This window comes from Emiliania huxleyi, assembly GCF_000372725.1.
Source record: "Emiliania huxleyi CCMP1516 unplaced genomic scaffold EMIHUscaffold_273, whole genome shotgun sequence".
NCBI classification, from domain to species: domain Eukaryota; phylum Haptophyta; order Isochrysidales; family Noelaerhabdaceae; genus Emiliania; species Emiliania huxleyi.
The window spans coordinates 1-27,065 of NW_005199983.1; the positions used below are offsets into that span (position 1 = coordinate 1).

General features: G+C 65.3%; 9 protein-coding genes across 9 annotated transcripts; 5 read left to right on the top strand and 4 right to left on the bottom strand.

The window, feature by feature from the left end:
* Window positions 1-1,968: 1,968 nt before the first annotated feature.
* Window positions 1,969-3,612, top strand: EMIHUDRAFT_74181 (gamma glutamate 5-kinase; the record flags this gene model as incomplete). Its single annotated transcript, XM_005776713.1, has 3 exons — window positions 1,969-2,775; window positions 3,122-3,189; window positions 3,255-3,612. 3 exons carry the CDS (start codon window positions 1,969-1,971, stop codon window positions 3,610-3,612), a joined length of 1,233 nt encoding a protein of 410 aa, XP_005776770.1.
* Window positions 3,613-3,891: 279 nt separating this feature from the next.
* Window positions 3,892-5,229, bottom strand: EMIHUDRAFT_443863 (hypothetical protein). Its single transcript, XM_005776714.1, has one exon. It carries the CDS (start codon window positions 5,185-5,187, stop codon window positions 4,171-4,173), a length of 1,017 nt encoding a protein of 338 aa, XP_005776771.1. The 5' UTR covers window positions 5,188-5,229; the 3' UTR covers window positions 3,892-4,170.
* Window positions 5,230-8,898: 3,669 nt separating this feature from the next.
* On the top strand, window positions 8,899-9,921 carry EMIHUDRAFT_238569 (hypothetical protein; the record flags this gene model as incomplete). Its single annotated transcript, XM_005776715.1, has 1 exon — window positions 8,899-9,921. The coding sequence occupies one exon, from the start codon at window positions 8,899-8,901 to the stop codon at window positions 9,919-9,921; it is 1,023 nt and encodes a 340-aa protein (XP_005776772.1).
* A 151-nt stretch (window positions 9,922-10,072) lies between these two features.
* EMIHUDRAFT_238570 (hypothetical protein) lies at window positions 10,073-11,023 on the bottom strand (the record flags this gene model as incomplete). The annotated part of the gene is made up of 3 exons (XM_005776716.1): window positions 10,073-10,127; window positions 10,197-10,396; window positions 10,580-11,023. 3 exons carry the CDS (start codon window positions 11,021-11,023, stop codon window positions 10,073-10,075), a joined length of 699 nt encoding a protein of 232 aa, XP_005776773.1.
* Window positions 11,024-11,520: 497 nt separating this feature from the next.
* On the top strand, window positions 11,521-12,649 carry GPB2-1 (GPB2, beta subunit of a heterotrimeric G-protein; the record flags this gene model as incomplete). Its single annotated transcript, XM_005776717.1, has 2 exons — window positions 11,521-11,625; window positions 11,705-12,649. 2 exons carry the CDS (start codon window positions 11,521-11,523, stop codon window positions 12,647-12,649), a joined length of 1,050 nt encoding a protein of 349 aa, XP_005776774.1.
* Window positions 12,650-14,817: 2,168 nt separating this feature from the next.
* EMIHUDRAFT_238572 (hypothetical protein) lies at window positions 14,818-17,524 on the top strand (the record flags this gene model as incomplete). The annotated part of the gene is made up of 6 exons (XM_005776718.1): window positions 14,818-15,445; window positions 15,736-15,905; window positions 16,219-16,314; window positions 16,397-16,629; window positions 16,705-16,756; window positions 16,829-17,524. 6 exons carry the CDS (start codon window positions 14,818-14,820, stop codon window positions 17,522-17,524), a joined length of 1,875 nt encoding a protein of 624 aa, XP_005776775.1.
* Window positions 17,525-17,980: 456 nt separating this feature from the next.
* On the bottom strand, window positions 17,981-19,918 carry EMIHUDRAFT_115941 (hypothetical protein; the record flags this gene model as incomplete). The annotated part of the gene is made up of 2 exons (XM_005776719.1): window positions 17,981-18,529; window positions 19,583-19,918. 2 exons carry the CDS (start codon window positions 19,916-19,918, stop codon window positions 17,981-17,983), a joined length of 885 nt encoding a protein of 294 aa, XP_005776776.1.
* A 2,031-nt stretch (window positions 19,919-21,949) lies between these two features.
* EMIHUDRAFT_115942 (hypothetical protein) lies at window positions 21,950-23,181 on the top strand (the record flags this gene model as incomplete). The annotated part of the gene is made up of 3 exons (XM_005776720.1): window positions 21,950-22,396; window positions 22,477-22,899; window positions 23,113-23,181. The coding sequence occupies 3 exons, from the start codon at window positions 21,950-21,952 to the stop codon at window positions 23,179-23,181; spliced, it is 939 nt and encodes a 312-aa protein (XP_005776777.1).
* A 342-nt stretch (window positions 23,182-23,523) lies between these two features.
* Window positions 23,524-24,475, bottom strand: EMIHUDRAFT_457761 (hypothetical protein; the record flags this gene model as incomplete). Its single annotated transcript, XM_005776721.1, has 1 exon — window positions 23,524-24,475. A coding segment is annotated over one exon (556 nt), but the record flags the coding sequence as incomplete, so codon positions are not given.
* Between the last annotated feature and the right edge of the window lie 2,590 nt (window positions 24,476-27,065).

The following is a 27,065-nucleotide window of genomic DNA, read 5'->3' on the forward strand; positions in this document are numbered from 1 at the left end:
GGAGAAAGAAAAAAAAAGGGAAGAAGAAAAGGGAGAGGGAAAAAGGAGGGAGGAAAGAAGAAAAGGGGGAGGATCAGAGATGCTGAGAGCTTGGGGGGGGGGGGGGCGGTACCCGAGGAGCAAGCGCCAGAAAACACACAACCAAAGGGATGCCGCCCGGCGTAAAGGGTAGGCTGCCCGAAATCGGCACTGGGGATGCGTGCCCGCGTGATGGAATGGGGACGGAGTACGACTCGGAGTTGCTATGTCTCTGAGCCCTGGCTGTCAGGTTGTCAGGTGCTGTCAGGTGATCTGTCGGGCTGTCGGGCAGCTGTCAGGCACTGTCAGGTGCCTCTGTCAGACCAGCTGTCAGGTGCTGTCAGTGCTGTCGGGTGCTGTCGGGTGCATGTCTGACAGGCGAGGGGTTCTGTAGCTGTCAGGTGCTGTCAGAGCTGTCGGGTGTTGCTGTCAGACGCTGTCAGAGCTGTCAGAGCTGTCAGGCTGCTGCTGCTGTCAGACGGTGGGCTGTTGCTGTCAGGTGCTGTCAGGTGGTGCTGTCGGGGTGCTGTCAGGCTGTGACACACACCAGCCACACTTATGACACTATCAAGAGGAGACCAGCAGGACTCTACTACACATACATACTCTAGCCTCTACTCTGCCTCCGGTCCCACCATCTTTTTCATGGTGGACGTCACCATCTTCTTGTCTGCCGCACTGAGAGAATAGCAGAGAGGCAGGGTGGAGTGCTTCTTCAGGTACACCTTGCTGATGATCTGGTAGTTGCTGGTCCAGCGGAAGGCCTCCCCATCGTTGTCGCTCGTCAGCTTGTAGTACTTGCACGCTCTGTTCTGGTAGCGCGGGCCGTCTGGGGGGGTCCCGTCACCCTTCACCTCACGGTACCACCGGAGGATAAAGAGGCCCTTGGGGTCGTTGATGAAGACCCCGTTGCTGCGCTGACTCATGGAGAGCTGGCGCAGGTACTCTGCGCTGGAGCTGCCAGTGGCGCGGCGCGCGTGTCAGGCCAGGCAGGCCACTGTGTGCTGTCGGGCTGTCAGGCAGCTGTCAGGCTGTCAGGTGAGGGCCTGACAGCGACGGGACCCCTTGCCTGTCAGACTCTGCTGTCAGGCTGTCAGACACGTGCTGTCAGACTGTCAGAGAAAGTGCTGTCAGCGCTGTCAGGCTGTCGGGCACTGTCAGGCGCTGTCCGGGGTTTGCTGTCAGGCTGTCAGACCAGGGCTCAGCTATGTCTGCCTGTCTCGCCAGAAGACCCCCCCCCCCCCCCCGCCCCTTGCGGGGGAGCGGGGGGGAGGGGGGTGAAGAGGCGAACTCCGAGGCGGAAGGAGCGACTGGCGCGCAGCCAGAGGGAGTCCGGGCGGGTACGGGGGGAGGCTGTCTGAAGTGATCCGGGTAGCCTGGGCGGACTTCGGTCCCTGTGTGTATAATACGTCTGCGAGTTGCTATGAGTCTTTGTGTGTGTAATACGTCCACAAGTTGCTATGAATGCAGTCTTCGATCATCAGTGATCAGAGCCCCCCCTCCCCCCCCTCCTCTGCGCCCCCCGCCTCAAGCGCCCCCCCCCCCCCCCCCTCCCCCTCCCTTCCTCCCTGCCCCGCCCCCGCCTTTCCTCTTCTCCCCTGCCGGCCCAGCTCCACTCATCCCTCTCTCGCCATCTCCTGCAGGTGCAGGGGAGATACGAAACGAAAATTGATGGGGTTGCCCATCCCGGAGTGGTTCGACCCCACATAAATCCGAGACGGTGACGGGAAGCGTCGAGTGATCTCAGGCCCAGTGAGGCAGTGCACAGGCTAACCCGGATCCTGCTGACCAAGCTCCTCTTGTAGCTCGATCGGTCACACCGCCGGAATCGGCCCTATCCAGTGCTCAAGTGCTCACCTCGAGAACCTCGAGAGAGTCTGCCAGAGTCGAAGCACGTGGAGTTCGCGAAACTGGCCGTGGGAAGGTGTCGGCTCTCCGCTGAGCGCTCCGATGTCGTCCCACCCGCCGGTGAGCCCAAAGCTGTCGCGGGACCGCGCGCCGGGCGGCGGCGACGGCGGCCGCTGCACCATCGTGGTCAAGGTCGGGACCTCGTCCATCCTGCGCGGCGACTCGGGCACGCTCGCCCTCTCGACGCTCGCGTGCCTCGTCGAGACGCTGGCGACGCTGCGTGCGCGCGGGCACGACGTGGTGCTCGTCTCCTCGGGCGCGGTCGGCGTCGGCTGCCAGCGGCTCGGGCTCGCCGAGCGGCCCAAGCGGCTCGCCGAGCTGCAGGCGATGGCCGCCATCGGCCAGCCGCACCTCATGCGCTACTACGACGAGTTCTTCTCCGCGCTGCGCCAGCCGATCGCGCAGGTCCTCCTCTCCGCCGACGCGCTCGACTCGCGCTCGGGCTACCGCAACGCGCAGGCCACGCTCGACGAGCTGCTTCGGCGCGGCGTCATCCCGGTCGTCAACGAGAACGACTCGGTCGCAATCTCGGAGCTGCGGTTCGGCGACAACGACACGCTCTCCGCCCTCGTCGCCGTGCTCGTCGGCGCGTCGCACCTCTTCCTCGCGACCGACGTCGACGCGCTCTACACCGCCAACCCGCACGTCGCGCCGCCGCCGGGCCAGCCTCCGGCGGAGCCGATCCGAGAGGTGGCCGACGTGTGTGAGGCGCTGGCGAGGGCGGAGGAGGCGGCGGCCGGGGGCGGAGGCAGCGGGTCCGCGTGGGGGACGGGCGGCATCGCCACCAAGCTGCGCGCCGCGCGGCTGGCCGCCGCCGCGGGCGTCACCACCGTCATCCACTCGGCGCAGGTGCGATGCCGGCAGACGCCGCGGGAGAGAAGGGGAGGGAGAGGCGGAGGGAGAGGCGGAGGGAGAGGCGGAGGGAGAGGCGGAGGGAGAGGCCGCATGCGCCTCGAGGCCGCATGCGCCTCGAACGTGCCCCCTCGGCTGCACCTCGGCTACACACCTCGGCCACACCCTCCGCCATACCCCGTCCCGCCTCTCGGCGCAGGAGCCCGTAACCCTAACCCTACCCCAACCCCAACCCTAACCCTACCGTCCCGCCTCTCGGCGCAGGAGCCCGGCACTTCTCTGACATGTCCACGACGCCTCGCCCACGACACTGCTCTGACATGTTTCCCGCCTCTCGGCGCAGGAGCCCGGCGCGGTGGCGGCGGTGCTCGGCGGAGCCTGCGACGTCGGCACCCGCATCCTGCCGCAGCCGTCCTCCGTCGCGTCACACAAGCGAGCGGCGGCCCGGCTCCCCCCAGCCGGCTGCGCGGCGAGAGACCGTGCGATCGGAGCCGTAGGCGCTGGCTGCTCGCGCTTCCGCCCGCCTCTGGCACCCTCACGCTCGACGCCGGCGCCTGCAAGGCTCTGGCGCGCGGCAACTCGCTCTTCTTCGCGGGCGTGTCCGCGGTGACGCACCCGTTCTGCGAGCGCGACGCGGTGCGCGTGCTCGACTCGGCGGGCCGCGAGCTCGCGCGTGCAGTCGTCAACTATGGCTCCGAGGCGTGCGCCGCGCTGGCGGGCCGCCAGTCGCGCGAGATCTTCGACGAGCTAAAGTACCACGGACCGGACGAGCTCGCGCACAGGCGCAACATCGTCCTCCTCACCGCGGCCGCGGGCGAGGCAGTAAAAGGGTGAGGGCTGAGGGCGCCGCGACTCGCGCGAGGGCGCGCCCGCGCCCCGCGCTGCCCCTCTCTGTTCCGCGGTTCGTCCGTCGTAGAGTACTTTTGCCCTCCCGCCTCCGCGCGCGATGCGGCCGACGCCCCGCCGACGTGCGACGACGATGAGCTGCTCCGACCCCCCGGCGGGATACGGATAGGGGATTAGCCCCCCCGGGTAGCCGATATTTGTCGGAGAATTTCGTGTGAGTGTTGACGTGGAGGCTGGGGGGGTGCGTGCAGCGTGGTGCCGCACGGTCTTTTCGCACACCTTACGAGAAACGTAGACAACAACAACCGTTATTGGCCCGTACTGCCACATCCACCACCGGTACTATCGGGGCGCCAGGACCCAGGTCACACTATCTCGCAGCTCTCATCTACTCTCTCGCTGAGCCGCACCTCCGCACGCGGTGGCGGCCCTGCATGCACTCGCGGAGCGAAACGCGGCGCTCCACCGCAGCTAGAGACCAAGACGCGGCGCTCCACCCGCAGCTGTAGCGCGGTGTGGCGCCGGCGGCCGCCCTCTCCGCGGCCGTCATACCAAGAGGGCGGTGCGTGCCTTCCGGCGGCGCACGCTGCGGAGCACCGCCACAGCCAGGAGGAGGAGGGCGCCGGCGACGCCGCCGGCAGCCACGACAGAAAACGGGCTCGAGGCGCGGGCCGCCGCCCAGGGCGCGACCAGCGAGGCGGGCGCGGTCGCGGCGGGCGTGGCGGCAGCAAGCGCAGCGGCGACGGGAGCCGAGGCGGTGCTGCTCTCGACAGAGGCGGCGGACGGCGGTTGGTCGCGCGCGGCGGGCGGCGGTGAGGCCGCCAGCGGCGACTGCGGCAGAGGCGGCGGTCCGGGTGGCGGCGGCGGCGGCGGCGGCGGCGGCGGCGGCATCGGCGGTGAGGAAGGCGGCGGCGGCGACGGCGGCGGCGGCGGCGGCGGCGGCGAGGGCAGCGGATGGCACTGGCACGACTGCTCGTCGGGATAGACGTTGACGCCTGCGTCCATCACCTCCTGCTTCTGCAGCTTCGTCGAAAAGTAGCATTTGTTGGCCTTCAGCGCGCGGTCAAACTTTGGCCAGACGCCTGAGCGGGCGCGGGGCGTTGCTATGCGGCGGCGCGCGGACAGGGCTGGCGTGGATGTGTGGCGCGCGGCCTCGCGTTCGGGGCAAGCGTGGTCAGAGCTGAGGACCCACTCTCTGGCCCCGGTCGGCAACGCGCTCGCGAGCGGGGGCCGGCCCTTTGTCTGTGGCCTTGCGTGGCTCGCGCGCAGAGGGTGCGGTGCGCAAGGGCGGCGCAGTATGCGCCGCAGTGTGCGGCGTGGGCGCGCGCCTGGCTGCCCGCAGAAGTAGATCTTTGTCGGCAGGCGCGGCGAAGGCGGAGGCGCGGCCGGAGAAGGCATGCAGCTGCACTCCTCCTCGGACTGCCAGAAGCGGGCGTCCTCGTCGCCCGACGGCGAGTCTGAGGTGGAGTAGCACATGGTCGGCTTGAGCGGCGCGTAGACTGAGATGACGTGGTCCCGCACGAATTTCGGCGGGTCGCTGCCGCAGTACCAGTACTTCGTCATGCGGGCCGCGGTGTAAAGAGGGGCGTGCTGTATGCTCTCCTCCTCCTCTCCCACCAAAGAAGGAGGGCTCGCGGTCTAAATTTAGTGCGGTGTGAAGTGTTTCTCTGGTAGGACGGGAACGAGATGATAGTAGGGAGTAGAAGAAAGCAAAGAGGAGCCCTGCGCACGCACGACTCCGCAGGAGAAGCCCCTCCCCAGACAAAACACAAGGGAGAGGTGGTGGGTCACAGAAAAACTGCGGCAACTGATGGGCGTCGAGTCCGTGTCGAGTGTCAAGGGAGGGATGGGAGGACGGCACGCCGCCACCACACAGGGATTTTAAGGAGAGGGGTGTGGTGCCTAGTGTCGTGCGAGGGAGTTTCTTAACGGGACTGCGATACGTGTGCGCGTGGTGTGTAGGCGTGTAGTCTCAGGCCTGTCAGCGCGGCGCGGCGTTTGAGTGAGGTGGGTCGGGATGGCGAGGAGAGAGATAGTGTCAGTAGCGGAGGAGGGTGTTGGGAGGCCGTCTGGGTCTAGCTCGGCGCTGCCGTCGGTCGCGAGGTCAGTGACGTATGTTGAAGAAATCTCGGGCACGGTGGGGTCCGATATGATTATCATTGGTGATGAATGACAGAGGAGATGCGGGTTTCGGAGGTATGGATCACTAGTCGTTGGAGATAGCCGAATGATCACGCGCGCGTGCAGGCGAACAGGGTAAGGGAGGCACCTTTGCGACGCCGCGAATCCAGTCGATCTGCGCGCACGGCGGTAGAGCGAGGGTCGAGTCGATCGGCGTCCAGATGTCGTGCTGCAGGTACTGAAACGGCGCCTCTGGGTCGCAACGGCTCTTGTGGTGCGCGTCGCGTACCAGTGGTGTGACGTTCTGAAGTCGGCGTAGCTGGTGCTTGATTGATTTGTAGCTGCGGACACCAACGCGTATCTCGTTGATCTTTGCGCCGCTCTGGTACGTGTGAAGCAGAAGGCGGTCCTCCTCGATCGTCCACGGAGTGTAGTTTGAGCTCATCGACACGTTTTTTCGCGCGTGCAGCTTCACGAGAGCGTCCTCGACCCACGGTTGCAGGCTGATCTCGGTGCTGTTCAGCTGCGTCTCCGCCTCGTCGCGCTCGTCGCAGGATCCACAGATCAGTCGGAGGTCGTCGAGAGCGTCGAGTCTTTTGAGAACCTTTTTCCATCGCCACTTGATTGCATCTTTGCTTCGTTTGGTGGCGGATTCAAACGGCCACTGCTCTGCCACCTTTGGCAACGAGATGCCGTCTCGAACGTGGCGCAGCAGCACGAAGGCATCCATCTCCGGACGCCACGGGACGGCGCTGTGCTTCGATCGGCCGGATGCGTGGACGGCCATGAGGCTGCGACGCAGAGCATCGGGAAGAGGGGAAATGTAGTCCTCTTGCACCACTGGGTCGGACGAGAAGGGACCGCCGTTCATGGCAGCGAGAGCGTAGAGGAGCAACCTGTGCATCGCCAGCACAGAGCCAGCACGTGCCTCGAATCGGTGAGGGGATCGTGGCGGCGATCGCTGGACGTGTCCCTTCGACGGCGAACTCCACCCCCTTGGGGCTTTTGGAAAAATGCTTCCCAGAAGACTTGAGTTGTAAAGAGGAGCCCTGCGCACGCACGACTCCGCAGGAGAAGCCCCTCCCCAGACAAAACACAAGGGAGAGGTGGTGGGTCACAGAAAAACTGCGGCAACTGATGGGCGTCGAGTCCGTGTCGAGTGTTTACTAGCTCCGAGTAGAGGGGGCGCTCTGCTGCTAGGGGAAACCTGGAGCGCGGAGCTAACCCTCGGAGACCCGTGTTTACTTTACGGCCCTTTCCCTGCGAACGCGCACCCCCCCCTAGGAGTCAGGGCTCTCTAGCCCGTAGCCCGATCCCGATCATACTGGAAAGCGCCTTGCCAGGAAGAATTCTAGCTGCCGGGAAACGGATCGTGCGCTAGGGAGGGTGCTTGTAGGATTCCTACATACATACAACTCAGGAGGCATTGGTCCCTACTCGAGTACCGCATCAGGCTGCGCACTGGCTGCGCAGCGAGTGCGAATACATGCGATAATTCGCACGCACCGACCACCGAGCACCGTGTCCGTGACAACACCTCTCCCACCGTGCCTTGGGCTTGGCTGGGAAGAATTTTACAACAAAACTCCCTCGCACAACACTGGGCACGGGACTGGCGCGCACTGGCACTAACACAGGTACACCACTGGAGCCGCCTAAGCGACTCCCGCGAGGACGGCGAGGCACTTAGCTCCGTCCGTGCACTCGACCGCCCTCGCCGCAGGCAAGCTCATTCACAATCTGCTCTGCGATTGCCGTGTGAAGAACGACTGAGATGCGCTGCTTCTGCAGCCCCAGCCAGCTCTTGGTGGTCCAAGTCACCTCATCGAGGTACTGGGCCCGCGTCAGCTTGTTCTGCAGCGCGTTCGCCGCCCCCCAGAGGATCTCGCCGACCCCCTTCCCAAACCCACCGAACGACTCGAACAGCAGCAGCCGCACGTCGACGTCCTTGTCCTCCCTGCGTAGCGATACTCGCCGCCATAGGACGGTATGCGGCGATCGCCGCCCACTACCCTGCCCCCCCTAGTATGCCAAATGCCATCGACCAGTCCCCTGCCCCCTCTCGCCCTTGCTCTTCCTCTCTCCCTCCATTCCCTCGCCCCCATACCCCTCACACTCCCCTCCATCCCCCTCCCCCTCCCCCTCGCCTCCCTCTCCAGGTGAGCATTATGAGGCTTGCGAGCGAGATGCGGAGGAGGCGCAGCATGCAAAGCGGGCGCTGGCGACGCGGTTGGTTTGCAGAAGCTCCTCGGCGCGTGCTCGGGCGCTGGAGGTCGGTGGCAGGAGCCAACCGGACCGCGTCCGTCGAACAGGGGAAAGAGTGAATCGCAAGCGGTGTCGGAGCGTCCTGGGCGGGCAAACGCCCGCCCCGGCGGCCGACTCTGGGATTGTAGGTCGAGTCTTGGTGGTACGGAGACGGTCACAAGACGGGGGACGGACGGGACCTCCGGACTCTGGGACAACGCCACGGGAGGAGAGAGAGAGTGTGTGAAGGGAGTCTGGGCGGGGCTTCGGCCCGACGGGTCCATACACCGAATGGTCTCCTTCGTCGCAGGCTGCAGCTGGAGCAGCGCTATCTGCCGAATCATTGCTCCTCTGATTTGCTCTTCTGAAGAAGGCAGCAGCGAGTTGCAGCGCGCGAAGAGGTGTGAAGAGGGGCGTAAAATGCGGTGTGAAGAATAACCCCCCACAGGTATACTACCCGAGTATCTCTGCGAGCCGTCTTTTTACCAGGTTGCAACCCTAGATTCGCACTGTGCTGTGAACGCTGCTGGTTGGCGTCGGTTGCGCAGGACCTCGTCTCCATCCAGGTTGTTGGTTGCTGCCCCAGGTCCCGCACCATGATCCATGTAGGTGCAATGCCCCGTTCTCTGGAACTGGATCATGCTTGTTCGGGTACGTGGTTCGCCCGTCCCTGTGTCCCGTGCACGTCGCCCGTCGGCAGCGGTACCTATGGTGCAATACACGCCGCTGGTTGTGGGGAGGACGTGCCGCTCGATGCTGCGGGCGGCGTTGACGTTCATTCACAGCCATTCATGAATTTGGCCCCAGCTCTTTGGCTCGCTCCGCTCGCCGGTGAGTTGGTTGGTTGCTGGCAGCACCCCAGCACCGGGGGGTCCTGAGAGCTGTTGGTTGCCGCTCGATTCACAGCTGATGCAGTGCGGCCGACTCCTCCTCCTCCTCCTTCTCTCCGCCGCACACGGCCGCGCCTCCTCCACCGCCGCCCCACGCTTTGCCGGCTACCGCAGCATCGCCTCGCCGGATGGCCACATGCTCATCTCAAAGGGAGCGCGCGACTGGACGCAGCTAGTCGGCGTGCGGCCGCTGCTCTCCGAGAGCACGCGACGGCGCCTGCTCGGCGACATTACGCGGCCGGGGTTCGAGTGGACCGTCGACCGCCACGCCAACTTCCCCACGACCGACGTCGAGGTGCACGCGCTGCCGTGGCTCGATGCCGAGATGGCGGCGCTGCTGGAGGCGGAGATCCTGCCGTCCATCGAGCGCCTCTTCGCTACGGATCAGCGGCGCCTCTTCGTGCGCGACCAGTTCGTCGTCAAGTACAGCGGCGGCGGCGGCGGGCAGGCCTCGCTCGGCAGCCACTTTGACGAGAGCTGCTTCAGCTTTGTGATTCAGCTCAACGATCCGGGCGAGTTCACGGGCGGCGGGACGCTCTTCGCACACGCCACCGAGGCGCTGTCCGTGCCGCAGGGCCACTGCCTCCTCTTTTGCGGCTATCAGCACCACGAGGGCGTCGCCGTGACGGAGGGCTGCCGCTACATCCTCACCGGCTTCGTCGACCTCCGCGACGAAGACGAAAAGGTGCGGCCCTTCTACGGCACGCTGCCCGGCGAGCTGCCGCGGCCGCACGGCGCGGGGTCGCACGACTTCCCCTCTCCGCACTTGCCTACGAACCTCGTGAGGCTGCAGAGGGCGTACGGCGGAGCCGCAGGCACGGAGCTGCTCGAGGCGATCGCCCACCAGCCGCCGGCGCTGCCCCACGTCGACACCGAGAGGCTGGCGTCGCGATGCGCCAACTTTTTGCAGAGCGGCCTCGTGCCCGACGAGAAGTTCTACCAGTTTCTGCAGGCCACCGTTGGCGATGGGACGCGGGAGGACGAGAGTGGCCGGAGAGGCAGAGCCGGGGCGTGTCCGTCTGAAGTCACTGCCACAATATGACGTTATCTTGTTTTACGTTCAAGTTCGTGCCGCCTACACCGTCTCTATAGCCACTCAGTCTACAGACAGTGCTGCGCGCCTGCGGGTACGGCGCTACGTGGCGCTGCGCCCGAACGTTCCGCGCCCGTGCCGGCTCCTCTCGGTCTCGCCGTCAGTCGGAGGAGTCATGCCGCCGGCGCGGCGCCTCCTCGCTGTCGGAGTCGTGCCTCCTCCGGGCACCGCCCTCCTCGCTGCTGCTGCTGCTGCCACTGCTGCTGCCGCGTGGCCGGCGCGACCCTCGGCCGCCGCCCTCGTCCCGCTGCCGCTTGCGCTTTTTCCCCTCCTTCTTCGCCTGCTTCCGCTCTTTCCTCTCCCGTTTCTTGGCCTGCTTCGCCTCTTTGCGCGCAGCCTTCTTTGCGCGCCGCCGCTCCTCGCGCTCCTCCCCATCGCCGCCCCCGCCGCCCTCGCGGTAGTACCCGAGCCCCGCCTCGCCCATCTTGAACGCCCAGCCGGGGCGCGGACCATCGAAGCGCGCCGCCGCTATGAACCCGCCCCCGCCGCCCCCGCTGGCTCTGGGCGCCGCCGCCGCCGCCTCTGGCGGAGGAGGCGGTGGAGGAGGGGCTGTGCCGGCCCCCTCCAGCCTGTCCAGCGGCGCCATCTTGGACTTGATCATGCCCACCTCGGCGCGGCGGGCCATCGCGAAGGAGCCGACGCCGCTGATCCTCTCCGCGTCGAAGCGCGCGTCGCCCTTCTCGCCCGTCTCTCCATCCTCCTCCCCACCGCCGCCGCGCGCGAGCAGCTTTGCCCGCTCGTGCGGCTGCAGTTCGCTGCTCCCGACCGCAGGCCCACGCTTCGCCGGCGCCATGCCCAGGCGGGCGCGCATCATGTCGTCCTCCATCTCCCTCGCGCGCGCCCGCTCCTCCCGCAGATTCGCAAGCGACTCGTCCTTGCGCGCCCTCGCATACCACGAGAGGTCCTTGCCGTTTTGCCAGCGGCCCTTGGGCGCGAGGACCGCATGACCGATGTAGTTCTCGCGGTGCTTGTCCTCCCTCACCTGGTCCCAGTCGAACTGGTCGCGCCCGCCTCGCGAGCCGCCCGTCCGCTGAGAGTCTCCCTTCCCCATCGGTGGAGAGTGGGAGAGAGTGAGAGAGGAGGTAAAACGCCGCCGCGCGCTCTTCACGGAAAAAAATTCTGCGACCCTTGGGGGATCTGTTTTCTTTCTTTCTTTCTTTCTTTCGGAGAGCGGGAGCGGAGCAGGCAGATGACAGACAGACGCAGAAGCGAAGGCGAGCGCAAGAGCGCAAGCAAGGGGCGGGCACTCCTTCAAACGGCTCTCTCTCTCTCTCTCTCATTGCTCGCGAACGAAGCGCAGCATGATTGATGCGCGGCCATGCAGCGTGGGAGGAGAAAGAACGAAGAAAAGAGGGGGGAAAGGGGTTCGCTCGGAGACGATGAGCGGTAAGGAAGGAAGGTAGGTAGGTAGGTAGGGAGGGAGGTGAAGAACAGTCCGAGGAGCGAGGAGCTCGACACGCCGGCAAAGTGAAACGTCGACAACTTCGCAGTGCGCTGCCCGATTGGTCTCTTGTGTGTTGGCACGCGCGAGTGCAATCCAACCGACGCATGGTCTCCGCGGGCGAAGCGGAGCGGTACTGCAAGGAGAAGAGGGATGCGGCGTTCACGACCCAGGCGCCTCACACACCGGCGAGCCCACACACACGCCCCCAAGTGCCTCACGACGCACGGCCGGCACCGCGCTCGACAGATCAAGGATTTGCCGCCGCGCGCCAACCTGTACCCCATCGAGGCCCTCCAGCAGAAGCGGCGCCTGCACGGCCACATCCGCAAGGTGCAGGGCATGTCGTGGGGCGCCGACTCACGCTCGCTCATCGCGTCGGACCAGGGGAGCAAGACCATCATTTGGGACCTCGCATCGGACCGGGTCCCCATGAAGAGGAAGGTCATATCGCGCCCGTTCATCATTGCCGTCGCGATGCACCCCACACGCGACCTCGTTGCGATCGGGGGCATGGACAACGTCGTGTCGGTCTGGTCGACCGACGGCGACGGCGCCGAGTGCTCCATGACTCGGCAGCTGGAGCAGCATGACGGCTACATCTCGAGCCTCCACTTTCCCGACGAGTCGCAGATGCTCTCGGCGGGGGGCGACGCGGAGGCCGCCCTGTGGGACGTCGCGACGTGGAAGGCTAAGCAAGTCTTCCGCGGCCATGAGGGCGACTGCTCGTGCATCCGCTTCCCGGCGGGCGTTCCCGGCAGCCAGGCGTTTTGCACGTCGTCCAGCGACGGCACAGCTCGCGTGTGGGACATGCGATCAGGGGAGTGCACGCACAAGTTCGACGTCGTCGGCGAGTGCAACGGCTGCGCCTTCTTCCCGAGCGGGACGGCGGTCGCCGCCGGCACGCAGAACGGCAGCGTCTTCCTCTTTGACCTCCGGGCGCAAGCGGCGCTGCAAAAGTACAGCCGGAAAAACAACCACGTGACGGCGGTCGACTTTTCCCAGTCGGGCCGCACCATGTACGTCGCCTACGAGGACGGGCACGTCTGCCTGTGGGACCCCCTCGCCTCGTCGGAGTCGGGGTACGCCAAGAAGGTTGCGGCGCACGTGAAGAACCAGAACCACGACTCACGAATGCGTGTCATCTCCTGCATGCAGATGTCACCCGACGGGACGTGCCTCGCGACGGGCGCGTTCGACGCCACAATTTGCCTCTGGGGGCCGGGGAAGTCCTAGGTTTCGCCGACGCGCGGCGGCCACACTAACCTCGCGCACGTGCGATCTGTTTGGTTGCGAGGTGCAGTGGAGGAGCTGCCGTTCTAGTCGTGTTCTCGTGTATGTAGTATGTAGCTGCGTTCCGTAGCTGGCCTACGTGTGAGGGAACGTCAACACGATAGACAGCGACGTCACGAAGATGGGTTGTATTAATTATCTCTTGCATGGGTGTATTTGCGCAAGCGCGATCAATTAGCGTTCCGTATTTCGACGAAAAATCGAGAGAGACGCCTCTGAGAGCGCCGAGGCGCGAGGGCGCTGAGGAGGGGTGGAGCGTGGAGGGGAACGGCACAGACTACCGCCACCGCACACCGAGAGAGAGGGAACAAACACCGAGAGAGTGTGTGGGCTAGCTATCCTCCACGTACCACGTCCGCTCTCGGGGGAACGGGTCCATGCTCCTCCGTGTCGGCCGCCACTTCGTGGGCCCCCGGCGTGCCGACCGATCGTCCATGCTTGCTAGTTAGTGTGCGCCGGCCGATCCACACCCGTGTCGTGCCAGCGTGCTGTGTGACTGGACGTATCTCTCTTTGAAGAAAGTTAGAAAACAGAAATTCTTTCTTCTAGTGTGCCTGTGATAGTGCTAGCACGCGCCAGTTCGCACCTGTGTCGAGCCTGTCTGCTGTGAGAGGGAGTTGTGTTGTTTAAATTCTTTCTTCGTGGTGTACACCTGTGTGTTAGTGCCAGCCAGTGCGCGCGCCAGCCCCCCCCCGCTGTAATTTTTTTCTGTGCCATTTGTTGTGCCACAGTCCGCGCCAATCTTCTGTGAGAGGGACTTGTTGTTAGAATTCTTTCAGTGCGTAATGGGAATTCTTTCTTACCTGTGTTAGTGCCAGTGGCAGACTGGCAGTGCGCGCCAGTCCCGACTCCCGCCGCGTCCCGCCCGTGCAGCCTAGTGTTGTGTGTGGGAGAATTTTACAAGTCTTTGTTGTGCAGAGATCGACTTGCTTGTTCGATGACGACGGCCCCTGAGGGGGCCGCCTGCTGTGTCCTTTACTCTGCCAGTCCCGTACTCGAGTACTACTAGTATAATAGTATGCACATGGGTAAAGTGGGTTGAGGCGGGCTAGTACTGTACGCGGTGTCGTGAGGCACTTGGAGCTTGGTGTGCAGTCATTCCTCACACCCAGCTAGCTAGGAATCCTAAGAAGCGCACTTACTCCCTTAGTGTAGGTAAACCATAAAAGTAGGTTTGAATTCGTCCACGTAAGGCTTGGTGAGTGGTTGGGGTGGCCTCAGGCATCCCCAAGGGAGCCGCTGCGGTGCCATATAAGCAGCTTAGTGATTGTCGAGACTTTAAAGTATTCGTGTGAAGATATCGCAAACAGGACAGACGCTACTATGGTCACCAGTAAACCATAATTCGACTTTGAGGGATCATATCTCAAAAAGCCGGGAGATAGCATAGCCTTATTGTTGCATATTATGCCACATAAGGTCAAACTTGACCCCACAAGCATCAAGAACCCGATGCTCCGGCTCGACTGTGCCGGCACACTGCCTCCTCGCGCCGGCTGCTAGCAGGCCGTCGCGGCCCGTGGTGCACCAGAGAGAGAGGTCGACACGTTGCCCCCGCCGGCGAGTCCGCGCGGCTCAGGCCGGCCAGAAGGTGTGTGGTGACGGCACCGTGGCAGGCGTGCGGAGAAGAGCTCGCCGAACGCGAGCAGCAGATGGCCAAAGTGTACCAGCGCGAGAGCCTCGCGAGCGGGCGCAGAAGAAGCTCGCCGTGACACGATGCCGGGCGGTGGTGGTGCTCTGGCGACTGTGCACAGTGGGCAAAGTCAGGCTGCAGCAGGGCAGCACGATGGTAGTGCCCTGCTGCAGCCTGGCCTGACATGCACAGGGCGAACAGAGACACTACTATCGTCCGGCGCTCGTCACCGAATCTGGGCCAACTTCGACCGCCGCCACAGCTCGCCACGAGCACGCAGCGACAAAATGTTGACTGTACGGAAGTTGAGGCTGGTCGAGAGGAAGAGGCTGCCGTGCGAGCCGGCAGCAGGCTGGCTCGTCGTGGACTGCAGCGGCGATTCTTATGGGTTTCTCTGTTCATACTAGCGTGGACGCTACTATGGTTTACCCACATTAAGCGAGTAGTGGGGAGGATGCTCGCTGGTCGCAGCCAGTCGATGGGTCACGCCTCGCTCATTCGGCTCGATGCCGACCTCGTCACCAGCGCCGGTGCTCGCTGCCTTGACGGCTCGGGCGGCGGATTCTACTGGCGCGCCGCCTCGTCGGCGCAGAACGGCACCAAGCTGGTTGTCTTTCTGCAGGGTGGCGGCGAGTGCCGGTCAGCCACGGAGTGCGCCGTGTGGGACGGTGGCGCTGGGAGGGGATCGGCCGGATGGCCCAAAACGAAGCGCCTGGGAGAGGACGAGCTAAGTGACGACTCGAGCGTCAACCCGCACTTTCACGACTGGAACAAGCTCTTCGTGCCATACTGCTCTGCCGACATGCACTCCGGCACGCGGCTCACGCCCTCGCACGCGCTCGGCGGCGGCTACTTCGCGGGCCACAACTTGATCAACGCCACGCTGGCGCAGCTGCGCCGGAGCCTCCCGGCGCTGGCGCCCTCGCTCGTGCTCCTCTCTGGCTCGAGCGCGGGCGGGATCGGCGTCCTGCTGCACGCCGACTACTTTGCTGCTGCGTGGCCGGCGGCGACCGTCAAGGCGGCGCCCGCAGCCGGCTTCTTCTACCCGGCCGTCTCGTCCGAGAGGGACTTCATCAACGGCGACGCGACTCCGGCCCGTCGCCTCGGTCCTCTCGCCCGGCCCGCTCCGCCGCAGCTGCTCCGGGCCCCAGTTGTTCCGCCCCGCAGCTGCTCCGCCCCGCAGCTGCTCCGCCCCGCAGCTGCTCCGCCCCGCAGCTGCTCCGCCCCGCAGCTCCGCGCGGCCTCACCGGCGTCCCTCCGCCGCACTGCAGGCCTCGCGGCCGAGTGGGCGCCGTACGTCTCGCCGCGCTGCGCCGCGCTGTATCCGGGCGAGGCCGCAACGTGCACCGGCCAAGTCGCGGACGGGTCCGTGACATGTCCGAGAGAGGTCCCACAGGCGAGGCCTCAAAGTGCACCGACGCCGCCTTTGCGTGGCGCGCGCTCGCGACGCCTCTCTTCGTGCGCGAGAACCAGTACGACACGGCGAAGCTCGCAAACTGCGGCTGCGACGCCAGCGCCGCCCTCACCGCCAACGACACCTCGTACCTCCGCCAGTGGGGCAGGTGGGTGAGGGGTACACTCCGCGATCTCGGCTCCGAGGCAACTCCACACGGCTACTTCGCCCCGTCCTGCCTGAGCCACGCCGCGAACCTCGGCTGGAGCGCCGCGCCGCTCATCCGCGGCGTGTCGATGCTCGACTCGCTCGCCGCACTGGGACCCTTCCCTGAACCTTCTCGGAACCTTCCTAGGCGTGTCGATGCTCGACTCGCTCGCCGCGTGGTTCTTCGAGACGGGCGGCGCGCCGGCGCGCCTCGCCGACGACTGCGGCGAGCTGCCGTGCGGCGGAGGCGGAGGTGGCTCGTGCCCGCACTTGCCGCAGGACCCGCTCTCGCGCGCGTGCGTCGGAAGGCTCGCCGAGCTCTGCCATGGCCTCCGCGGCCGCGGCGACGCTTGCGACGCGTGCCTCGAGTCTCACGTGCACGACCTCGAGGCGCACGGCTGCCCCTCCCGCGGCAGGCACTGGGAACCTTCCCTGAACCTTCTCTGAACCTTCCTAGGCGCACGGCTGCCCCTCCCGCGGCAGGCCGCTCCTGCGCTGGTACTGCGGCGGAGGCGGCGCCGGCGGGCACCACGTCTGCGACGTCCGCATCGGGACCAACGACGTGGCTTCGCTGCCGCCGCCTTCGGAAGCGCTGCCGCGCATCCCGACAGTCACCATCGCCCCGGGCGTCGAGATGCCGCTGATCAACCTCGGCGGCGTGCACTCCCACCCCTCAAACTACAGCGCCTGGTGCGAGCCTGACCCCTCGGCCCAATCCTTACCCCACACCCCAACCCGTATCCCTAGCCCCGAATCTGACCCCAGGCTACAGCTCGGCGGGCGCGGGCTCGACACGGCGATGATGTATGGCGACGACGTGCAGGTCCAGGTCGGCGATGCGGGGGCGGCGCTGTGAACGGCGTCTCTTCACACCCGTGACTGTGAACAGGTCCAGGTCGGCGATGCGGTGGCGGCGTCAGGCTTGCCGCGCGAAGAGCTTTTCCTCACCAGCAAGGTGCCTTGCTGCCCCGCCGAGAGCTTCACCTCGTGGTGCGTGTGGTACGACAAGGAGTACAAGGACCTCGACGCCTACACCCGCTCGGAGATCGACACGCGCTTGCTGGGCGTGGCTCGCGTCGACCTGCTGCTGCTCCACTGGCCTTGCGCGACGATGGAGGAGACGGTCGCGACGTATCGGTCTCTCGAGCGCTTCGCTCTCGACGGCAAGGCCTCCGCCATCGGAATCTCAAACTTCAACGCCTCCGCGATTGACGCTCTCTTCGCAGCCGGCCTGACGGTCCCGCCCGCAGTCAACCAAGTTGGCTTCTCGATCGGCGGCCACAGCGAGAGCCGCCTCGGCCGCGACTTGGACACCCTCCGAAAGTGCCGCGAGAAGGGCATCGCCTTCTCCGCCTACTCGCCCTTGGGCGGCCTCTCGGGCGTCGACGTCTTGCACCACCCCCGCGTGCTCAAGGTCGCTGCCGCACACAACCGGTCGGCCTCGCAGGTGGCCTTGCGGTGGGTGACGCAGCAGGGAGTCGTGGCCGTCTCGGCCAGCAGCAACCCGGCTCACCTCGCGAGCGATCTGGGCAGCTTCAGCTTTAATCTCACCGGCGCGGAGATGAAGGCCTTGGCCGAGATATAAAGTTAAAGTATTTAAGACAAATGTGTCGCTCGGCCTCGGGCCTCGGCCTCGGGCAAGGCTCAACGCACAACGGCAGTCTGTGTACAGAGTGTAGTGATTGTGATCCTCGAGGGGAAACAGTCAGCATGACTCGTACTGTAGTAACGATTGGCGGAGTTGCGCTTCTGTGCAGGGGCGCGCCGAAGTCATGAGAGTTGAGACAGGTGTGTGAGACGCCCGCACATTCAGATTCACGCGCATGGCCGACACCAGTCCACTCACCAGAGAACAGAGCGCGACCGACGAGATTATGGAAGATCGGGAGTGCACAGCGGGGACAAGTGAGTGGGAGCCGCGGCGAGAAGAGCTTCACAATGACACCGCCTCCTGCAGCAGCACTCCTCTCCCAAATCTATACCCGTTGAGGGCGCGCACCTTGCGAGTGCCGAACCCCGAATCGAGCAAGCTGTGAGCTCATCATGCCGATTCGACGGCCGAAGGCCGCTTGAAGCCGGGCAGCCCCAGATCGAGCGGCAGGAGCCGCCTGCCCGCCCGCAGCACGACGTGGGCTGCGGCGAGTAGCACGTCTAGTGGACCCCGGGCCGGGGCGAGGCCGAGGCTGCGCTCCTCCCGTTCCAGGGCGCAGGTGCGATGCTGCTCCTTGAGGGTGGAGTAATGGACCAGCAGCTCGTCGTACTCGGCGCGGGAATTGTTGAGCGCTCGGCGGAGCATCTCTGCGGCCTCCTCGGCAATACGTGTCTCTCGCCGCTCGTGGCTGACCACAAGCGCGCAAGAGCAGATGATGCAGACAAAGACGCCGACGGTGGACCAGCGGTAGCTCGACGGCGCCGCGATCGTCTGGACGGGTTTTGCGGGTGCACGATCGAGCTCCACTTCTGCGAGGCGTGCGCGCAAGAGCTCCGCCTCGATCCGGTATCGCTCGTTCTCGCGGAGCACACCGTCGAGCAGATCGCTGTCGTGCGAGTCCACCGAGCACTCGTCGCCTGCAGCCTCACTGCCCTGTCCCTTGGAGATGTCGGACACCCAGGAGTCGTCCATTCTCTCAAGGCTTGCCTGGCTGTGGCGGCTGAGGACGCCACCGCCAGCCCTTCTCCCCACCCCCCTCTCCCCCTCTCCCCCTCTCCGCACCTACGTACACCTACGCCATACGTAGTCAGTACTTTTAGCTTTCTGGGACAAAAGGGAGAGGGGGTTGTGTTCTCTAGGCCCCTAGGGGCCCTACGCGCGGCGTGAGAGCTCGGAAGCGAGCTTTGCACGGCGATCGAGGATGGCGCGGTTCACCCCCTTCACCGAAGGCGAAGCGATGGAGATGCGTTCCGCGTGGTGTGACACAAATGAGAGGCGGGAGTGGGGAGGGTACGCGGTGCGGTCAACGCCCGAGCGTTGAGCCTTGCGCGCAAGGCGGTTGATCTTTGCAACTGCTGGCGGCGAGAAGCCGCCGCCGAATGTCTCGTGGAGAAGCAGGTTGAACTTGTTTCGTTTGGTGAAGATCCCATCATGGTAGTGGCCACGCTGTGACTTGACGTAGCCTTGGCCGGTGGTGTGGTCGAACGCCCGTTGACCACAGAACCCGCGTTGCTTGCAGCCCATGTGTTTGCAAGGCGGGCGCGCTCTTCGGTGTTGCCGAAGTGTACATACACACATACATACATACGCCTATGTCTACGCATGCTCAAAGGTTTTCAGTGACAGTGTGTGGTCTGCGCTGGTCTCTATTGAGTATGTCCATCCCCATGGTCTGTTCTCTCTCTGGCACACACAGCAGTCACACATGTCGAAGAGAGTGTCAAGACAAGAGTGAGAGCACAGCCACAGGAATGACGGGATCCGAGGAAAGCAAGCGACGGAGCCATCGCACACTCCAGCCGGACACGCGGCGCTCTCAAAACGATCGAGTACTGTACACGCGCGGTGCGGGTGGCCGGTGCTGTGGCAGAGGGCATTTTCCCCGAGAGGACCAATACATCAGCTGGCGGGGAAGGGGCGGCGCCTCCGACCCGCCACCTCTCGCGACTACCGTAGTTGCGAGGCCCACTGCTCCGCCGCCACGGACGCCACCTCGTCCAGGTCTTCAAGCTCGTCCACAAGCATCGCAAAGTCGTCCTCCACCGGCGGCCCCATGTTCCAGCCCGAGGAGAGGTCGCTGGAGCTGCTCGAGGCGGACAGGGCAGGCGTCTCGGGCGGCGAGTCCTCCCGCCATATGACCCCTTGGCCGTGGGAGAATTTGTGCAGCGGCTCGGTCAGAGGGTTTTTTGCGGCCATCATCACTCGCATTTGGAGACGGCAAGCATGCAGGAAGGCGCGCTGCGGGTCCTCGCGCTGCAGCTTGAGCCCCGCCCGAACGGCTTGGGAGACGGGTGCCGCCACCTCGTCCTCGCGGCGGCGCTTCGCCATGGCAAAGCTGCGGACCGATTCTATGATCAGGGCAACCGACTGGATGGGGGGGGAATGGCGGATGGCGTCTGAACGGCGACATGTCTCGGCTATCTCGGCTGTTCGAAATAGGATGTTCGAAATAGGATGACTTTTTCTCGGTCGATATTTTAATTGTTCTCACAATCGAGGGAGCTAAGACATGCTAGCTAAGCACGAGGGAATCGAAGGGAAGCAGATCTCTCTCTCTCTCTCTCTCTAGCCTTGGCCGGTGGTGTGGTCGAACGCCCGTTGACCACGGAACCCGCGTTGTAGAGTTTGTTGTAGAGATTTCACGTTGTAGAGCGCCTCTACATCGCTCTACAACGCATGCAGTTCGTCCCGCGGCGGATGTAGAGCTCTACAGCGCTACAGCGCTCTACAGCTCTACAGCTCTACAGCGCTCTACACTCTACATCCTCTACACCCTCCCTCAGGTGACAAGGGCTCTCCGGAGAGGCCTCAACGCACCACGCGAGTGAGTGGCGGCCGCCACTCACTCCGACGCGGCGCCGGTGGCGCTGTGCAGAGTGCGCACCACCACCAAAAGTGCCCGCCCAGATGCGCAATCCAGAATGCACTCAACAAAGATACCCTCAGCCCAACGGCACCTCGATCCCGTATGTGCCGTGTTTTTATGACCCCCCCCCCCCCCCCACCCCTCCCCAATGAACACACCAGTGAGGGAGGGCGAGCTCTGGAGACGATCGAGGGGTCCCGTACCGTGCGGAATCGACCCTATCCAGTGCTCAGTGCTCAAGTGCTCAAGACCAAGAAAACCAATCAAATCGGGCCCGAGTTTGAGAGCTGGTCTGGCGCCCGACCTTCTTGTTCCACCTTCCGACCTTCTTGTGCGCGCATGCAACGTGATTGATGGCGACGCTCTCGACGATCGAACCACCGTTTCAGCAGCGTCAGCCGGGCTTCTGCGCCGAGACAGCTTCCGCGGAGGGTGACTGCCTCAAAGGCTCGTCAGGCTCGTGGGTTCCCTCTGAGCACGGCATCACCTCGCTCACGGCATGTGCCCTCATGTGCCTCAAACGATGCCCGGCCTGTCGGTACGTAAGCTATAGGCCCGACGACTGCTCATGGTTCAAAGAGTGCTCGATGCCACTGCAGCAGAAACCTCCTCGCTACGCCACGATCGCAGTCGACTTCAGCGATGCCCAGGCTTTGCGCATGCCCGCATTTGAAGCGGCGCGCACCTGGCTCAGCATTGCCAAACATGGGCACTGCAGCAGAATCAGCCAGAACGTCTCCAGCTCCGTGCTGCGCTGCAACTGCGCGTGCGCCACCGATGGAAGCAGCCGCCGGGAAGATCCCTTGCGCTCCGTCGCGCGCTGCCTGCAGAGCTGCCCAGACGCCCAAGGGTGGGCGACGGCTAGCACCACACTCCTCTCCTTAAAATCCCTGTGTGGTGGCGGCGTGCCGTCCTCCCATCCCTCCCTTGGCGCTTGGTTGGGTTGTCCGCTCTCTTGCTTTCTTTTTTTACACTAGGCACGGGACTGGTGTGTTTCGGCACGCTGATAGAAGGGAGGCGAGCACTTTAGCGTCGCCACCACGGCCTATGCGTGGATTCACCAGTCGGACGAGCTGCTCGAGCACAGAGACCTTCACGACGCTCAAAGTCCCGGGGCGGCATTCAACAAGCTGCGGATCACCATCTTTCTCAGAAAGAAAGAAAGAAAGAAAAGAGACAACCCAAGGGAGGGATGGGAGGACGGCACGCCGCCACCACACAGGGATTTTAACCATCTTTCTCAGGTGTAGGCCGTAGCGCTCTAACCATTCTTTTTTCACACGAAACTCCCTCGCACGACACTGGGCACGCGACGGGCGCGCCGCGGCTAAAAATTTCTTTTTTCAAGCCGTTGGGCCAGTCAAGCAGCAGCCAAAATGGCTTCTATGGGCGTGTGCCCCCACGCCGCGACGCTCCGCTCGCCCCCCACGCCGTGACGCACCGCCCGCCCCGCACGGCGCCCGACGCGTCCCGTGTGATGCGATTCAGGCATCATGAACGAGGGCTACTTTGTTGGCCGCAAAGAGCTCACGCAGTGGATCCGCGACAACTTCGAGCCGAGCTTCCAAAAGGCGCCTCCCGCCGCGGCGGGTGTGTTCCACGCCCGCCTCGCCCCGCCACAGAGTCTGTCCTCCCGCCCTTCGCAGGTCGAGGACCTCGCCAGCGGCGTCGTCTACTGCCAGATCCTCAACACCGTCCACCCAGGGTCGGTGCAGATGTCCAAGGTCAAGATGGCTGCAAAGACAGAGGTGGACTACCTCCACAACTTCAAGTGCCTCCAGGCAGGATTCAACCGGAAGAAGATCAGCCAGCGCATCGAGGTGGAGAAGCTGACCAAGCGCTCCTTCCAGTTCAACATGGAGTTTGTGCAATTCATGAAGTGCTACGCCGACATGCACCTGGGCTCCGCCACCGCCCCTCCACCCTCGGCAGAGGCCAAGGTGCGACGCGGCCAGCCGCCCGCGGCGCACCGCGCCGCCTCACCCGCCCCAGCCTCGTCCCCCGCCCCCGCCCCACGCAGGAGAACTCGCTCCCCAGCCGGCCGGCTGCCGCGCCCGCGCCCACGCCCGCCGCAAAGCGCGCCCCTCCTCCGCGCGACGTCGTCTCGTCCGGCGCGCGCCGCGTGGGCGCCGGAGCCGGCCAGCAGGCGGGCAAGGCCGCCGCAGCGCCGCAGCAGGCGGGCAAGGCCGCCGCAGCGCCGCCGCAGCCGCCGGCATCGGCCGGCCCGTCACCATGCGAGGTGGAGGCGGCGGCGGAGGCGGCGGAGGCGGCAGCGGCGGAGCTGTGCAAGGCTCGAGAGGAGCACTCCCGAGAGGCAGCGGAGCTGCGGGTGGCGGTCGAGAACCTGGAGCGCGAGCGCGACTTTTACTTTGGGAAGCTGCGCGAGGTCGAGGTGCTGTGCCAGACCAAGGAGGCATCCTCGCCGCTCGGCGAGAAGGAGACGGTCACCGTCGCAGAGGCGCGAGATAGCCGAGATATAGCCGAGATATATGAGACGGTCACCGTCGCTGAGGCGCGCAGCGAGACACTTCCTAGACGCTTCCTAGACACTTCCCAGAGAAGGAGACGGTCACCGTCGCCGAGGCGCGCAGCGAGACGCGCGCAGGAGGCCGCGAGGCGCGCAGCGAGGCGCTGAGGCCCGCCCGGTCGCCCGCAGGTGCTCTCCATCCTCTACAAGACGGACGAGAGCGAGGAGTTCCAGCCGCCGCCCGCCGAGCCGCAGTGAGACGTGGGCGCGACGTGGGCGCGACGTGCGCCACAATACTTGGAGGAGGCAACAAGCGCGCCGCGCAGCCGGTGAGCGGCGTGCGGGTGCTCTTGCTGCGTCGCTGCTCGACGCTTAGAAGGGCCTTCGAGCTGCTCTCTCTCCCCTCTTGGCCCACAGTGCGCCGGGAGCGCGTTGGGGTCCGTGGACCGTGCGAGCGACCGTGGAGCGTGGACCGAGAGCTCCGGCCTCCGGGCGTGGTGGGGCGTGTGTGCGGGGGCAGTGCAGTCCGGGGCTGTATAATATGGCAAATGGGCCAACCCGAGCGGGGCCGCCCGCGCTCTGTGGCTATCGAAAGCAGCTCAAAGTTTACTAAAAATCGACGTAATGCACAGTGACTGAGACGTGACATGTGACCGCGTTTTAAACTTGCTTCCTTTGCGAGACGTCGGGGCTCGGCAGACCGTGCCATTCGGATTCGCATTCTGTCGACCGGACGGTCTCGAGTCTGCCAGTCTCACTGACTCGACACGACGACACCTCGCGCCACAATCACAGCGCACTGGAATCGGCGTCGAGGCTCAAGAGAGCGTCTCGAGGCGCCGCGGTTGAAGCCACTGCGACAGGATGCGCAAGACCTCATCGCCGATCGAGCAGCCTCTCGCCCCAGCTCATCGACATCCCGCAAAGCATGGTGCACCGCTAGACCCCTCCCCCCCCCCCTATCGCCGCTAACTCGCGCGCAAGCTGTTAGAGCCATCAGGAACCACCTCTGCCGGCGGAATACTCAAAGAAGGTGCTTGGTGTCACTCTCGCTGTCGGCCGAGCGCCCTCCCTGTGTTCGCGGACGCGCCCCGCCTCAAAGCAGAGTCGTGACCGTGGGCGCGTTCGGCGGCGTTGGAGTGGGCGGGGGCTGCTGCGAACGGCGCGGAGACTGGAGCGCCTGGTAGTTGCCCCCGCCGCCCTGCATCCAGCGGAGCCACGCGGGACGGTCGTCCTCGCCGCCGCGCCCGTCCGAAGTAGTCTGCACCGCCAGCTCGCCCGCTGCCGCACCCGCGCCGCTCGCTGTGCCGTTTGCACCGGCCCCGTCGCCTCCCATCGCAGCAAGGAGGTCGTCGTCGTCGACGCCGCGCGTGCGCTGAGAGTGGTTGTGGTCCGCCAACGCCGCGGCAGCCTTCGAGATGGACTCGGCGTCGACGTGGTCGGAAGTCTTCTTCTCCGAGGCGGCGCCCGCGGTGGCGAAATCCGCGCCGAAGATGCCGACCGTGGAGACGCCCATCTGGCCCATCTGGCGCGCGAGGGCCTCGAGGTCCATCTTGGAGGGCAGCCGCAGGTTCAAGCCCCCCTTGGTCTTGTTCGCCCCCCCGCGGTCGGTGACCACCCACCCCGAGTCGGTGCCTGCCAGTGGTGGTGGTGGTGGTGGTGGGGGGGGCGAGGGGGTGAACGCGGGGAGGCGGGACTCGTGCGGCGCGCGGAGAGGTCCGTCGTTTGTGCTAGGCGTGGCTTCTGTGGCGTGGCGTCTGTCTGGGCCGCGCCTCGCGAGATGCGCCAGAGCGAGACGAGGCAAAGCCTACACGCGACGAGAGGACGGTCGGGCTTTGGCCGAGGGGGTGAGTGCGCAGCCGGCGAGAGAGATTTTGGGCCAGCAAGTGAACAGGAGGTAGATTTGGCCAAACATGACGAAGATCGCGACGAAGAGGATGCGCCACGGCTTGCGCCACTCGTACAGGGTGGCGTTGATGACGACGACCAAAAAGATGGTCATGAAGCAGAGCCACTGGTACTGCGCGAGCAGCCGCGTGTTTCCCTTGAGCAGCGGGTGCGTCTCCTGCACCACGATGCGAGCTCCGGTGAGAGGGGAGGCGGGGGCGGGGGAGGGCGGCTGATGGTGTTTGCGGCGCGCCGGAGGCGTGCCCACATGCATCGGGTCTGAGAAGGTGCCCGAGACGCCCTTGATTGGAACCTGCGCCGGCCAGGGGAACACGTGGCCACGGAGGGGCGGCGGCGGCGTGAGCGACGCGCGGGGGCGGAGGGGGAGGAGGCGTGGGCGTCGTGGTCGGTCGCGGGGGCAGCCCGCCTGCCAGACGGCCATGAACGGGACGCCGAAGACGGTGATGAGGGAGAGGGTCAGGAGCAGCCAGCGCATCGGCAGGATGTAGTAGAGGGAGAGCTTGCGGCACGGGTGCAGCGGCGCGCGAGAGATCCGCCGGAAGTGCTGCATCGTCACCTTGCGGCCGAGGGAGGGGGTCTGGAGGGCGGAGCAGCAACCTCCACACCGCACCTCCGACTTGGCAAGCGGAAGCGCCGGGCCCCGCACCGCACCGCACCGCACCGCACCGCACCGCACCGCACCGCACCGCACCGCTCCGCTCGGCAAAGTCTTGCGGCGAGCTGCGCCCCGCCGACTCGCGCCACCTCTCTCGGCAAATCTCGGGCCCTCTCGGAGCGATCTCTCCTCGGCCCGTGCCTGGCCCCAGCCGACTCCCCACATCTCCCCACATCTCCCCGCATCTCCCCGCATCTCCCCACATCTCCCTCAGATCGCTTGGTCCCGGCAGATGATGATATCTCGGGCAATCTCGGGTAATCGGTGCCTGGTCCCAGCCGATGGCCCAGCGCATCCGCTGCTTGTAGAGCGCCGAGAAAGAGGCGGGCGGCAGCTCGCCCGAGCGCGCCTACCAGCACAGGCTCCGAGAAGGCTCCCACCGGGCTCGACGAGGCGCAGGGTGGCGGCGGAGCCTGAGGTGCGCCTCGGGGCAGAAGCGGATCTTGGCCGTGCCTGTTCACAGCTGCAGGTGTGAAGAGACGCTGTTCACAGCGCGTTGAGGAGAGGCGGATCTTGGCCGTGCCCGAGAGGAGGGTGCGCGCCGAGAGCTCGATGTCCTCCGTCTGCACGTCGTGGCGGAAGACCTGCCGCTTGAGCACGTCCGTCAGGTGGGTTCGGGTACCGTGGGGGTAGGGGAGGGTGGGTTCGGGTACCGTGGGGTAGGGTAGGGTGGGTTCGGGTACCGTGGGGTAGGGTAGGGTGGGTTCGGGTACCGTGGGGTAGGGTAGCGTGGGTTCGGGTACCGTGGGGTAGGGTAAGGTGGGTTCGGGTACCGTGGGGTAGGGTAGGGTGGGTTCGGGTACCGTGGGGTAGGGTAGGGTGGGTTCGGGTACCGTGGGGTAGGGTAGGGTGGGTTCGGGTACCGTGGGGTAGGGTAGGGTGGGTTCGGGTACCGTGGGGTAGGGTAGGGTGGGTTCGGGTACCTGCCGCTTGAGGACGTCCGTCTCCCAGAGCGCGTTCGACCCGCCGAAGAAGCCCGTGCCCGAGGCTGCTTGCTGCGCGGGGAAGATGACGAAGTGGGTGACGAAGAACTCGGCGTTGATGATCATCGCGAGGAGCGAGTTGGTCACGCGCAGGTAGGTCGAGCCTGTTCACAGCTGGAGGTGTGAAGAGACGCTGTTCACAGGGAGTTGGTCAGCGCAGGTAGGTTGAGCCTGTTCACAGCTGGAGGTGTGAAGAGACGCTGTTCACAGCGAGTTGGTCACGCGCAGGTAGGTCGAGCCTGTTCACAGCTGGAGGTGTGAAGAGACGCTGTTCACAGCGAGTTGGTCACGCGCAGGTAGGTCGAGCCTGTTCACAGCTGGAGGTGTGAAGAGACGCTGTTCACAGGGAGTTGGTCAGCGCAGGTAGGTCGAGCCTGCGAGGGGAGGCGAGCAACGTGAGGTGGAGGAGGGGCGGAGGAAAGGCGGAGGAAAGGCGGAGGAGGGGCGGAGGAGGAGGGGCGGAGGAGGGGCGGAGGAGGAGGGGCGGAGGACGCCCAGAGGAGGGGCCGAGGAGGCGCTGAGGAGGGGCGGAGGAGGGGCGGAGGATGGGCGGGTGTAGGTCGGAGGAGGGGCGGAGGATGGGCGGAGGAGGGGCG